Source organism: Panthera uncia, assembly GCF_023721935.1.
Source record: "Panthera uncia isolate 11264 chromosome B2 unlocalized genomic scaffold, Puncia_PCG_1.0 HiC_scaffold_24, whole genome shotgun sequence".
In the NCBI taxonomy this organism is placed as follows: domain Eukaryota; kingdom Metazoa; phylum Chordata; class Mammalia; order Carnivora; family Felidae; genus Panthera; species Panthera uncia.
In genome coordinates this window covers 15,611,564-15,625,400 of record NW_026057580.1, presented here as the reverse complement: position 1 = coordinate 15,625,400, position 13,837 = coordinate 15,611,564, and the positions used below count along the sequence as shown (strand labels likewise).

The 13,837-nt window shown below is 35.9% G+C and overlaps 1 protein-coding gene across 1 annotated transcript in view; it reads right to left on the bottom strand.

Annotated features, from left to right (window-relative positions):
• CD2AP (CD2 associated protein) overlaps positions 1-13,837 on the bottom strand; it is a 141,112-nt gene that overhangs the window by 23,663 nt on the left and 103,612 nt on the right. The window contains exons 12-13 of the mRNA XM_049653778.1: positions 561-726; positions 26-168 (exon numbers count right to left, since the gene is read on the bottom strand). Coding sequence (XP_049509735.1) covers positions 26-168; positions 561-726 — 309 coding nt within the window. The remainder of the gene's footprint in view (positions 1-25; positions 169-560; positions 727-13,837) is intronic.

Here is a 13,837-nt window from a genome sequence, read left to right as displayed (position 1 = left end):
ACCACCTTTCTACATGTTAACTTACCTGTTTCTTTAGAGCTCCTAATTGTAAATGAATCTAGGTCTACTGATTTGGGTCTAAGTGGTAACTGTTCAGAATCTAGCTTTGGTTTTGATACTGGCTCAGTTTCAAATTTTGACGAAATGGTAGAAACTTCCCCATTAATCCTGAAATGAGAAAATCAAAACATATGTAGAAATCACTTGTATATGAATAACCATTTTTTTAAATTATGAATTAATGACACTAAGGATATTATAGCATAATAGTAATTTTTTCTCTTTGTTCCACAATATTATTTCCATAAACATAAATCTCCACACTAAGACTAATCACAATAAAATCAGAAATGTAAAAACAGCCTCATCTGTGTGTATTCACCTAGTATGAATATAAAGTTAACAGTTAACAGAGAACCAACACAGTCTATAGAAAAAATCTGGAAAACAAATACTTTAGAAATGATTTTGAGATTCAGAAAAGCAGGTAATCAATAAACTTGAGATAAAGTAAATTAGCAAAAATAATCAGGTATAACTTAAAATTAGGTAAAACTTACTTGGCTGTGGGAGGTGGTGGAGGAACTGGTTTTTCAGGTCGCTTTGGGTACACGGTTCCAGGAGATCTCAATAAATTATTGGCTTTGGTGGGTGGAGTGGGCTTCTTGGGTGGGACCTGCGGAGCAGCTGGCTTAGAAGGTTTCTGCTCCAAGACTGATTTTTCATCTGATGATTTAAAAATATTTAATAAGTTATTAACAATCAAAATTATTTAGGTTCTTCTATTTCCTAAAGTTAATGTCAGGCTGGAAACATGTGAAATAGAAAGACAGAGACATTATTTGTATAAGTGTACACTGTTTTAAAGTTATAACTTAGTAAGATTAAATACCTAAAAGAGCTTATTTTGGGGGCACTTTGGTGGCTCAGTCAGTTGAGCATCCAACTCTTGATTTCAGCTCAGGTCATGATCTCACAGTGGCAGGATGGACCTGTGGGGCTCCATGTTGAGCATGGAGCCTACTTGGGATTCTCTCCCTCCTGTTCCCTCTGCCCCTCCCCTGCTTGCACTCTCAAAGGAAAAAAAAAAAAATTTAAGTTTAGTTTGGTAAGAAGGGGGACCACTAGTAAGCTTCTGAGAAACAAATAATGCCTGGTTTTTCCTGTCTTCCCAGCATCCTTTGTTTTTAGGGGTGGTATACTACTCAATACAATCACATGATTTTACTCGAAGCAGAAAGTAATATTATCTATATTCAAATCCAGACCACTTTCTGAAAGGGAAGTATAGGAAACCAGTGACATTTAATATACTTATTTAAAAGTGATCACAAGGACAAAGAATGTTAACAGGATAGCTTGATTAGACACAGGAGAGAAAATTACAGGCTTGTACTTATAACCCTCATAATTGTACTAGGAATGCATTAACACAATTTCATTTTTTTCCAGTTGATTAACACACTTAAAAATCCTATGAAGTAGATAAGAAAATATGCTGGACATAAACAACACAGGGAACAGTTTTATGCCATGTTAATAAAAATAATTTTATCACCAAAAAGGCATGATACTATGTATAATGACATACTTGATTCCTGATCTTTCAGGTACTAAGAACAAGTATTAAAATTGACACGTGACCCTTAAATTCCAGAGAACAAACTGGTGGTTGCCAGAGGGTAAGTGGGTGGAGGCGTGGGCAAAAGAGGTTATTTTTTTAATTGACACAGGTGCATACATACTAGATATTCATGATAACACAGGAGTCGGCAAAAATGTGTCTAACACATATAATGCAAAAAGAAACTCTTATGTGCCATACTGAGTAATTTTCAAAATTTACTTGGTCTCTGTAAAGAATATCACAGGACCACAAAGAATTTCACGAGATTTCATACCAATAGGAAACTGCTGATTATGAATCTTGAATACTGCAAGCCACAGGTAACCCCTCATTCAAAATAAGAGATTTAATTTAATAATAATGAAAATACAAACTACCATTGTTTTAGTTTTACTATTTATGTATAGTTTCCTTGGATCATTTGAAAATACAGCTTAGTCTATTAAAACCACGATCATCATTTGGTACAAAAATCCAATTTTAAATGGCCTCAAAACAAACAATGCATCATATAATTACATCATAATTATACCACCCAATCCTAACTATAAACCAACATAGCCATCTGTATCAGTTGAAACAGTCAATCAAATTTTTAGAAAATATTAAGAAAGATGTTTTATATAAAATATCAGGAAAAATACTGAAGGTCAAATAGAAGTTCACTGATTAACTGAACATACTTCTTTTAACAGATACATAAATAACAGCTTGAAATCAAACTGTGTAGTCTATTCTAAAACAAAAGAATACATTTAATATTCATGGAAATCAAAGGTGACAAAACTAAGATTCATCATTCCTGGTACAGCCATGACTAAATCAACTACAGTATGCTGATTTATCATATATGATGTCAATGTACGAGGTTTTATTTAGTTTTATTGAGGTGGAATTTATATAACATAAAATTAACCATTTTAAAGCGAAAAATTCAGTGCCAGTTAGTACATACAATGCTATGTAACAACCACCTTTCTCAAGTTCCAAAACTCATCACTCCAAAAGAAAAGTCTGGTTCCCGTTATTCAGTTACTCCCCATTTGCTCCTCTACCCATCCCCTGGCAATCACCAACCTCCTTCTGTCTCTACAGATTTATGTATTCTGGGCATTTCGAATACAAGGACTCATCCAGTATGTAACCTTCTGTGTCTGGCTCATTTCCCATAGCACAGTGTTTTCAAGGTCCATTCTCAATGTAGTACGTATCATCATTTCATTCTTTTTTGTGACTGAGTAATAACCACTATATGCATACAGCACAACCCATTCATGTGTTGAAGGATATCCAGGTTTTTTCCACCTCTTGGCCATTATGAACATTTGCATGCAAATATTTGAGTATCTGTATTCCATTCTTTTGGGTAAGTATCTAGGAGCAATGGCCGGATCATATAGTAATTCCATGTTTAACTTTATGAAGAACTATCAAACTTTTTCACAGCAGCTGCAAGATTTTACATTCACATCAGGAGTGTTGTGAGGGGTCCAATTGCTCCATGTCCGTGTTAACACTTGTTATTTCCATTTTTATTATTAATACAACAATCCTAGTGAGTGTGAAGCAGTAGCTCATTGTCATTTTGGTTTGCAATTCCCTAATAATTAATGATGTTGAATATCTTGTCATGTACTTATTAGTCATTTGTGTATCTCCTTTGGAAAAATGCCTATTTCAGTCCTTTGCCCATTTTTGGATTAGGCTGTCTTTTTGCTGAGTTGTAATGACTCTTTATATATCATAATACCAAACCCATTATATATTCCTGATACCAAATATAGGATTTATGCAAATATTTCCTCCCATTCTTTGGTAAATCTTTCACTTTCTTCATAATGTCCCTTCAGTGCACAAAAGTCCTTAATTTTAATGAATTACAATTTAGCTTTTTCTTTTTTAAAATTACTTTTTAAATTTATATCCAAGTTAGCATGTAGTACAACAATGATTTCAGGAGTAGATTCCAATGATTCATCCCCTATGTATAATCCCCAGTGTTCATCCCAACAAGTGTCTTCCTTAATGCCCCTTACCCATTTAGCCCATCCCCATTCCCCCAACCCCTCCAGCAACCTTCTGTTCTCTATATTTAAGAGTCTTATGTTTTTATATTATTTTTGCTTCCCTTCCCTTATGTTCATCTGTTTTGTACCTTAAATTCCTCATAAGTGAAGTCATATGATACCTGTCTTTCTCTGATTAATTTCGCTTAACATAATACCCTCTAGTTCTATCCATGTGGTTGCAAATGGCAAGATCTCATTCTTTTTGATTGCCGAGTAATACTCCATTGTATATATATATACACCACTAGTTTTTTTTTTTCTTTTGTTGTCTGAGCTTTTGGTGTCATATCTAAGAATCCATTGCCAAGCCCAAGGCGATCAAGATTTAGCCCTATGTTTTCTTCTAAGAGCTTTAGTTTTGTACCTCACAATTTAGGTGAAGGATCTATTTTCAGTCAAATTTTATATATGGTATGAGGCAGGGGTTCAATTTCATTCTTTTGTATGTGGATATCCAAGTGTGCACAGCAGAATTTCAGTTTAGGTAGAAATTCACCAAAAACAAGAAGAAATTTAAGAAAAAAAAGTCTTATATTATTTCTTCAAATGCCCAAAGGAAGAAATATGTAAGATACAGATGTTATAATTTAAGATAGAGAAAAGAATTACCGTAAGAGTATAATTTTATTGAAAACAGCTAAAATATACGGCAGCTAAAAAAATGCCATCAAAATAAATGAAAAATTCCACATCTTATTACAGAATACAAAAATATATTATTAACACTGTATGTAGTAAATTAATCCATCTGTTAATTCAGATGAGGCTTAGTTCCCTCCTGCATGAGTAATAATAGATAAAATTCTCAAAAAACTAAAAATGGAAATACCATATGATCTAATAATTCCACTACTAGTTATTTACCTAAAGAAAATAAAAATACTAAAAGATAATATGCATCCCGGTTCATAACAGCATTATTTGCAATAGTCAAGATACAGAAGCCAGTTAAGTGTCCATCAACAGACAAATGGATAAGGAAGATGTAGTAGGGTGTTTGTGTGTGTGTGTGTGTGTGTGCGCGCGCGCGCGCGCGCGCGCGCGCACGTGTGCGTGTGTGTGCGTGTATGTATACATCCCATTAAAGAAACAGTTTCCTACTCCAAGTGCATAGAAATACTAGCTTATGGTATCTTGCAAAATATTTGTGGCACCGCCATCCACACAGAACTGCCTTTTTTAATACATACTGTAAAGTAGGTAGAAGTTACTAGGTAAGGTATAAGGTAATTAGATGGTAGGTTTAAGATGTAAGTTTCACTTACTGAAGAATGCCCTTTACCACTTCTCCATAGTTGCAACTTTGGTCATAAGGCAGGTACCTATCAATCTATTTCTGGATTCAAATTTAGGTAAAATGAGAGGTAGAGGTTAAGACTTACTTCTTATATGGGTATCAGTATCACTCATTTAATTCATCTTTTCGCTACTACAATGGCAACTTTGCTTATAAATCACAAGGACTTAAAGTCCTTCTAAATGCTTCTTGTTACCCTGACTACTTTGTCAGCTATTACTACAATTAGACCAGCTTTCTTTTGACTGGCATTGGTCTGGCATATTTTTGTCTACTCTTTTCATTTAATCATTCCTGAATTCTTATCATTAAGATATGTCTCTTGTTAGCAGAATATGGTTGGATTTCTTTTTTTTTGTTTGTTTGAGTCTAACAATTTTTCTTTTAACTGGAATGTTTAGTCCAGTTATATTTTCTGTAATTACTTAGTATTTATTTTTTCTTGCTTGGTCTGTTTCATTTTTCTCTCCTTGCTTTTTTGTATTTTCATTATTCTATGTTCTCCCATTACCTTTTTATACATTATTTTATTTTTTTGTAACTGCCTAGAGATTATAGCACATATCCTTGAAGTCATATATAAATTTTTCTACTGGCCCTAACACTTTAACTCGATTTACACCCCTGCTGCCTTGTTGCATTTTTATTTCTATAAATGCCCAGAAGGGATTATTAACATTTTATACAGTAAATATTTAGATTTACCTATCTATTTAAGCATTTTTTAAAGTGTATTTATTTTGAAAGAGGTAGAGCGAGGGAACGCACACACGTGCAAACGGGAGAGGGGCAGAGAGAGGAGACAGAGAGTCCCAAGCAGGCTCTGTGCTGCCAGCTCACTGCCCGACTCAGGGCCTGACTCATGAATCATGAGGTCTTGACCTGAGCTGGAAATCAAGAGGTGGAAGCTTAACCAACTGAGCTACCCAAGCATCCCTATTTAAGCTTTTCTGTTGCTCTTGATTTCTGGATCTCCCAGTTGGTATTTGGAATCATTTCCATTCTGCCTGAATAACATCCTTTAAAACTGCCTAAAGTACTGGCATGCCAGTGATAAATTCTCTCAGATTTGACTGGCCTAAAAATGTCTTACTTCATCTTTTTTTCCCGAAGATATTTTCATTGGCAATATAATTATAGGTTAGCAGTTATTTCCTTTAACACTTTGGTGACATGATTCCATGGTCTTTCAGCTTCAAACTTTTTCCAATGAGAAGCAACTGTCACTCTTATTTTTGTTACTCTAAAATTAAATGTGTCTTATTCTCTGGCTGTTTTCAATATTATTTTTTGCTTATAGCAGCATGACTAATAGTGAGTATATGGAGTAGTTTTCTTTGTATATATCCAGACTGGGCTCCACAGTATTTCTTGATTCTGTAGCTTTTTGCTTCATCATTTTTGGAAGACTGGAAACCATTATACCTTCAAATAAGGTTTCTAGTCCCTTCTCTCTCCTCCCCATCTGGATCTTCAATTACATGTACATTAAACCTTTTCATTCTATTCTATATGTCTATTAAGATCTTTTCTATATTTTCCATCTTTCTTCCCACCATAAGCTTCAATTCAGAAATTTTCTTTTGAAAACACACACACATATATATTAACATATACCCACACACATATATCATATACAGTTGACCCTGAACCACATGTTTGAACTGTGCAGGCCTACCTATATACAGATTTTTTTAAATACAGTCCAGTACTATAAAGGTATTTCTTCTCCCTTATGATTTTAACATTTTTTTCTACTTTACTGTGAGAATACAGTACATATTATATATAACGTACAAAATATGTGTTGATCGATTGCTGTTATCAGTAAAACTCCTGGTGAACAGTAGGCTATTGGTTAAGTTTTTGTTGAGTCAAACTTGTACAGTGGGCCAGCGCCCCAACCCCTGCATTGTTCAAGGGTCCACTGTATATTTTATAGTTACACAAATTCATTTACACTTACATGGTTTTTAGTTATGCCAAAATTATCAATCACATCTTTTATTATTTTGAACATAAATTAGGCATAGATACTTTATAGCCTGTGTCTGATATTTCAAATACCTAGAACACTGTGGACCAGGTTTATTTTCTGTTTCTAGTCATGTGTCGTATCTCCAAGTACGTCTGGTTATTTCTCTATGAGTAAGAGACATAAAACATTTGTGTGAAAATATACAAAGATAATTTAAAATTCTAGATGATGTCTTCTTCTCCAGGGAATAAGGGTTTACTTTGCTTCAGGCAGCAAGGCGAAGCCACGGTAAAATCCCAGAGCACCTTCTCTTCCAATCAGACTGAGACAATCAGCACGTGGGCTTCAGTACTTTTGAGAGCTAGTTCTACTTCCATTTCACACTTCTCATTAAACGGAGTCTTTTTTGGAACCCAATTAAAGTTCAAGAGTCTACTAATGTATCTCCTTTTCTGTGGGCCCCAAACTCCAATTTTTGTCTTCTCAAACCCAAAAATACATTGAAAGTTGTTTTCATAGTCTTAGCTAGCACTTTCAGAAATGGCAAATGCCTCAAAAGGAAACACAGGCTCAAATGCCAGACTCACTTTCCTGGGCTCCCCTCCTCTCCTACAACTTGAGCCTGTAATTTCTTGTACCCTTCATAGCTCTCCTATGTCTAGTATATATGTATATATTTCACACAACCTTTCCAGTTATTCTCACTCAGATCATTCTCTGCCTGTCTATATGATCACTCATCAGTTTTCTTCAAGAGTTCCAGTTCATCTAACAATTTCTTAAATGTACACATTCTAAGACTCTAAGCTAAACTCTTCCTATTCTGATTTTAAGCAACCTTCTTGAACAACCTTACCTGTATCCATAAATTTAACTAGCTAACTTCCAAGACAGCACCTTACAAATAAATGCTTAATACAAACTCTCAACAAGACTCATCCCATATTTTCTATATTCATATCAAATTGTGTATCAAAAGCTGAACTCATGTATTTTCTCCTAGAAACTGTCTTTATTTTATTTTATAAATCATATCTCATTTTCCCATCCTCACAACCATTAGGATCTAATTAGTCAACAAGATGTACTACCATAAACCTAAACCACCTCCCTTATGGGAGAGCCTGAATATATCTCAACATCTTTAGCAGATATGTAGCTGATTCACTCAAATCTATCCTACCTTCATACGATCATACCAAGCTATTAAATAGACAGCATTCTTTTTACATTTATCTGGAATTGAACATGTACCCCAAATTGGTCCAAGAAACTGAAAAGGACTTACTTTCCACAGATGTGGAGAGATTTTCCTCTTTCCTATTAAATGGACAAAATATCAAGTTGCCCTGATTGTCACAGTCAGCATTCCTGTGACCTCAAGGGAAACCAATCTGAAGACAAAGTAGACACTAAAGAGGCAAATGGAGAGATATAATCCAGGTCCATAATGAAATTATTCAATGGAGGGTCATAAGACTCCTACTTCTAGACTTCCAATTATATGAGACTGTTTCCCTATTGTTTCAGTTTGAATAAGGATTTTTATTCTTTGCTCTGAAACCATTCCAATTTCCTTTTTATCCATACCATCACCAAACCTATTCAAATAGCACTAAAACAGTTTCAGAAAAACCTATCTGAACATGTCACACCAGTTTTTAAAAGCCTTCCAATTACATAGTAATTATTGTATTAAATATCCCTTATTCATTATGTATTTTGCAAGAAACTACAGAACCAATGTCAAATAAGATTCAGACACACACACACACACACACTACACCTTTGCCCCATAGGGTTTAGTGGTTTAGTCAAATGTGGGAAAAAGACAATATACAAAAAATATCTAATGTACATGTAACATACAATAATGAGAAATAACTACTTTTAGACAGAGTAATAAAGAAAAGACTAATGTCAAAGAGGTGACATTAAGATGGCTGTTTTAAGCTGGAATCTGAAAAAATGAGAAGGAATCACGTATGGAAAGAATCTGAAGGAGTGCAAGATAAAGATGAGATGCCAGGAAAAGGATACTATACCATGTAACTGGGAGGGCAGAAAACTGATATTCTATGAATGTTATACACTGGGGGACCCGACCACAAACAGTTAACAAGAGAAAACTCAATAGGGAGCCAGATCACTCAAAATCTGGTAGGCTATACTAAGGCTAATGTAGTCAAGAAAGTCTGCTTTTGGGAAGAAAACACTGTAGGCTAGAGTTTTTTCCCAAATGCAACAGAAAATGTTCAAATATATTAAGTTCATGTGCCATGCATCATAATGACCAACACATATTTATATGAAACATGTGCATATACGCTTTATTTCCATAATATAAATTCTGAAATCCTTATCACTACTTTAAATCCTTTTTGGTGCAAGGCAACATGTAAACAGATAGTTAAATACAACTCTTTGCCATAGCACTTAAAGGCCTTTTATGAACTACATAAGTGGTTCTTAGTTTTATCTTCAGATTAGAATCCTGAGAAGAGCTTTAAAAATACTACTACCTGAGGGGCGTCTAGGTGGCTCACTCAGTTGAGCGACCGACTTTGGCTGAGGTCACAATCTCGCTGTTTGTGAGTTCGAGCTCCACATAGGGCTCACTGCTGTCAACCTGTCAGTGCAGATCTTCTGTCTTCCTCTCTGCCCCTCCCCCGCCGGTGCTCCCCCGAAAAATAAATAAATATTTAAAAAAAAATACTACTATCTGAGTTCTACCTTATAAAAATTCTGGAGAGGATCCTTAGTATCAGCATATTTTTAAAAGATACCCAGGTAATTCTAATATGCCACCAAGACCAAAAACAACTGCACCACGCTACATTTCTAGCTAATTTCTAGCTTCCTAAGTTACCTATAGCCATTTCTTGAATATGCTTTCTCTCATTCTTTTCACATTCTTTCTGTGGTCTGGAACCACCTTCTGTTTTCCAGTCAACACATTATGCTCATTTTCTAAGTCTCTGAATAATTACAATCTCCTCATTACCATGCACATGTTAACTATTCAACTAGAATTATTAGAGTATCACTTAAAATAGGAAAAAAAATTAAATCCTAGTGATTAACAGAAGCCAGTTGCCTCATACATACATATTTACTGGTTTTATGTTATTGCATATTTGACATTTATTAAAAGTCTGTCCCATGTGTGGGTTAAGTATAATAAAGAATATTTGCTACTTCTTAAGAGGTCAAGATTATTTTTAGGTTCAAACAGGAGTGATATATTACAGATACCAAAATATTATTTGTAGACCATTAGAGATAAGTACTATTTCCTTTTTGGTAAGCATACTAAATATATAATACAATAGAGTTCTACCACAGGTCTCTCAACTCAAGAGTCTGTACTACAGACTGCATCACAGATAAAAAGGCATGCATTTGAGATCAGGGTCTCCAATAATAACTGCCGCTAAATGAGTCAAACACACAGATCTTGATTTTAATTCCATATTAAATTGTATTACACCAAAATTCCAGCGCACATACTAATTGAAAAGCATATTTTGAATACTGATTTCCAAATCACTCTGTAATATGAAGAATACTATCCATAGCCAGCACATGAATAGAAAACTACACATTTTTATCACATTTCAATTCCATTAAGTTTTTAATCTGCATTCCTTTTACTGGCTCATAGGAAGAAGAGAACACTCCTAAGCAAACAAGACCTCAAGACTTGTATTAATTAATTGCAATATGTTCAATTATGTACCAAGACCAACTTTGCCAGCTTGGAATTCAACGTAAGGCAAAAATACCAAGAATGAGGAGAAAAAAATAAACAAAACATATTCTACCACTAGGCCCTCCATAAAAGAAATTCGTTAAAAATATAAGTATGGGGTGCCTGGGTGGCTCAGTCAGTTAAGCACCCGACTTCAGCTCAGGTCATGACCTCACGGTTCGTGGGTTCGAGCCCCACATCGGGCTCTGTCCTAACAGCTCCAAGCCTGGAGTCTGCTTCAGATTCTCTGTCTCCCTCTCTCTCTGCCCCTCCCTTGCTCACGCTCTGTCTTCCTTTCTCTCAAAAATAAATAAACATTAAAAAAAAAACATAAAATACACACACACACACACACACACACACACACACATATAGGTAGAAAATATGAAATACAAACAAATGAAAGTACAAACAGCAATGAATATAAACAAATCCAAACACTGACTGGGAATCAGCAGAATGCAGATGACGGTTAAGCCATGAGCTTTATATATCTGACTGTCCGAAGAATCAAAAATAAAACAAAAATCCAGCTCTGATAGTCTTTATTAATTTTTAGTTCAGCAATTGAGCAAATGAATTAATTAATGATGCTACTGGACCTTTGTGTGGGAACCAGCAGCAGTCACGCAACCTTCTGCAAGAGAAAATCTTACATAGTAAAGTATAACTGTTTCCAAAAGATAGGGTAAGATTCACAATTCAGTCTACTGGGGTTCAGAGTCCCAGAAATCGGCCAACTAGACCCTGAAAATCTGTAGTCTCGTGTATTAGCAATGAATTCCTAGTATGTGACTACATTTCCCCAGCAACAATAACTTGTCTCCCTTAATGTCAGATACAGAGACAAAAAAACTCAAGAGGAACATCTACCAGCACAACTCTCCCTTCCTATTCTCCTAATTAGGAAACAATACTGCCAATATTAACATATTGGTGTTTACTTCCTGCCTGGAGGTGTGTGCCATCTGGTTATGTTCTGCTTATGAACTGACTGAAAAATAACAAACCCGGTCTTAACACCTGTAGGTATAGAAACTCTAGAGAAAAATGCTCCTCAAGCAAGTGAGCGCAGATTCACTGCCTCTACCAGTAAGTGTTGAATGGCTGGACTTTAGCCCATTATGCCTTCCTATGGATGTGACTGAGGCTACCAAGGAGAACATGTACATAAAGGTAAACACTTAAATGACTTACAAGCCTAATAGAGCTCCTACACATTTATATGCCTCACTGCCTGGCACTCCAAAATAAACATTAGTTGCTCCCTTCCTTTCATACATAGTTCATACCAAGAACAAGTCATTGAGAATGGAGTGAGTTACTGAGAGGTATGTCCAAGAAATGTTTTCCAAACAGCAGGAGGAAAAACTTCTGTTTCAAAAGTGTTGATATTATTATTCTAATGAAGCATAATATGGCCAGCATTCAGGTATCTCTGAGAAATTAGGGGGCAGAAAACTGCTAAGCAGGTTTGAGAAAATCTACATGTTGGCACGGGCAGGAAATAGTCAAGATTTAAACTCCATTCTTTTTTTAAATTTCTTTTTAATGTTTATTTTTGAGAGAGAGAGAGAGAGAGAGCGCGCGCGCATGAGCAGGGGATGGGCAGAAAGAGAGGGAGACAGAATCCAAAGCAGGCTCCAGGTTCCGAGCTGTCAGCACAGAGCCTGACGTGGGGCTCGAACCCATGAATCATGAGATCATGACCGGAACTGAAGTTGGACACAACCAAATGAGCCACCCAGGTGCCCCTATAATAGCTGTTTTAATGTCCTTGCTATTTCCATCATCTCTTGCCATTTCTGGGTCTGTTTCATTGACTAATTCTTCTAGTTACAGGTTGCTATTATCCTGCTCCTTTCCATGCCTAATAATTTTTTATCAGATAATGGACACTATATATTTTTAAAAAAATTTTTTTTAACGTTTATTTATTTTTGAGACAGGAAGAGACAGAGCATGAACGGGGGAGGGTCAGAGAAAGAGGGAGACACAGAATCTGAAACAGGCTCCAGGCTCTGAGCTGTCAGCACAGAGCCCGACACGGGGCTCAAACTCACAGACCGCGAGATCATGACCTGAGCTGAAGTCGGATGCTTAACCGACTGAGCCACCCAGGCGCCCCAGACACTATATATTTAACACTCTCAGGTGTTACACTCTTCCAAATTGTATAGAATCCTGTTCAAGAAATAGTTCAATCTGCTTCCTGCTTCCAAGGTAAATGTGAAGACGACTTTAGTCTAAGGTGATATAATCTTTTATGGACTCCATCCTACACTTTATGAAGTCTTTCCCCTGTGGCTTGTGGGAACATGGACTATTAGTGAGTTCCAAAAACTGCTTCACCAAATGCTTTCTAGTAGTTATGTCTCTACCTGTGGAAGTTTCCTTTCATGTGTATATAATTCACAGTACTCAGCCAAAGCCTCATGGTAAGCTGTACTGAGATCTCAGAATGTTCTCTGTGCAGTTCCCTCTATTCTGGCACTCTGCCCCACAAACTGTAGCTGCTTTGACCTCCCTAAACTCCTTTTCTCCTGTTTCCTCAGCTCTAGAGGAAAACCAGACTCTGTTTGGCTTCTTCCTTTCTACTGCCTATAAACTGCTTCTAGACAATAAGCTGGGGTAATGTTAGGACTTGCCTTACTGGCTCAGTGATAACTTCCTTCAGTGATAACAGTCCTAAATGATCTATTGCCCAATACCTGAAACCACTATTTCATCTATTTTGTCCAGTCTTCTAGTTGTTCAACTCAGGAGGGCAAATTCAGTCCTTGTTACTTCACCAAGCCAGGTTTTTGAGCAGATAAATGATCTAAAAATGGATCACCTTCCATTTTGTTAAAGGGATCCACACAACTGATTTCAGGGAATATGGGAAGTCATTACTACATTTTAATAAAATCCCTACTTACTTGATGGAGGAGACTATAAAAGGAATATCATAATGTAGGTAATGAAGCCAACAACATAGTTCTTACATTTAGTTCTCAGTATCTTTGTAAAATGAGTCTTTCATGTAGGACCGGTATTATAACCAGGCACCAATATAAACCAATCCAATGCTCAGACCTAACAATAGCCATATTACATCTGAAATTAAAAAATA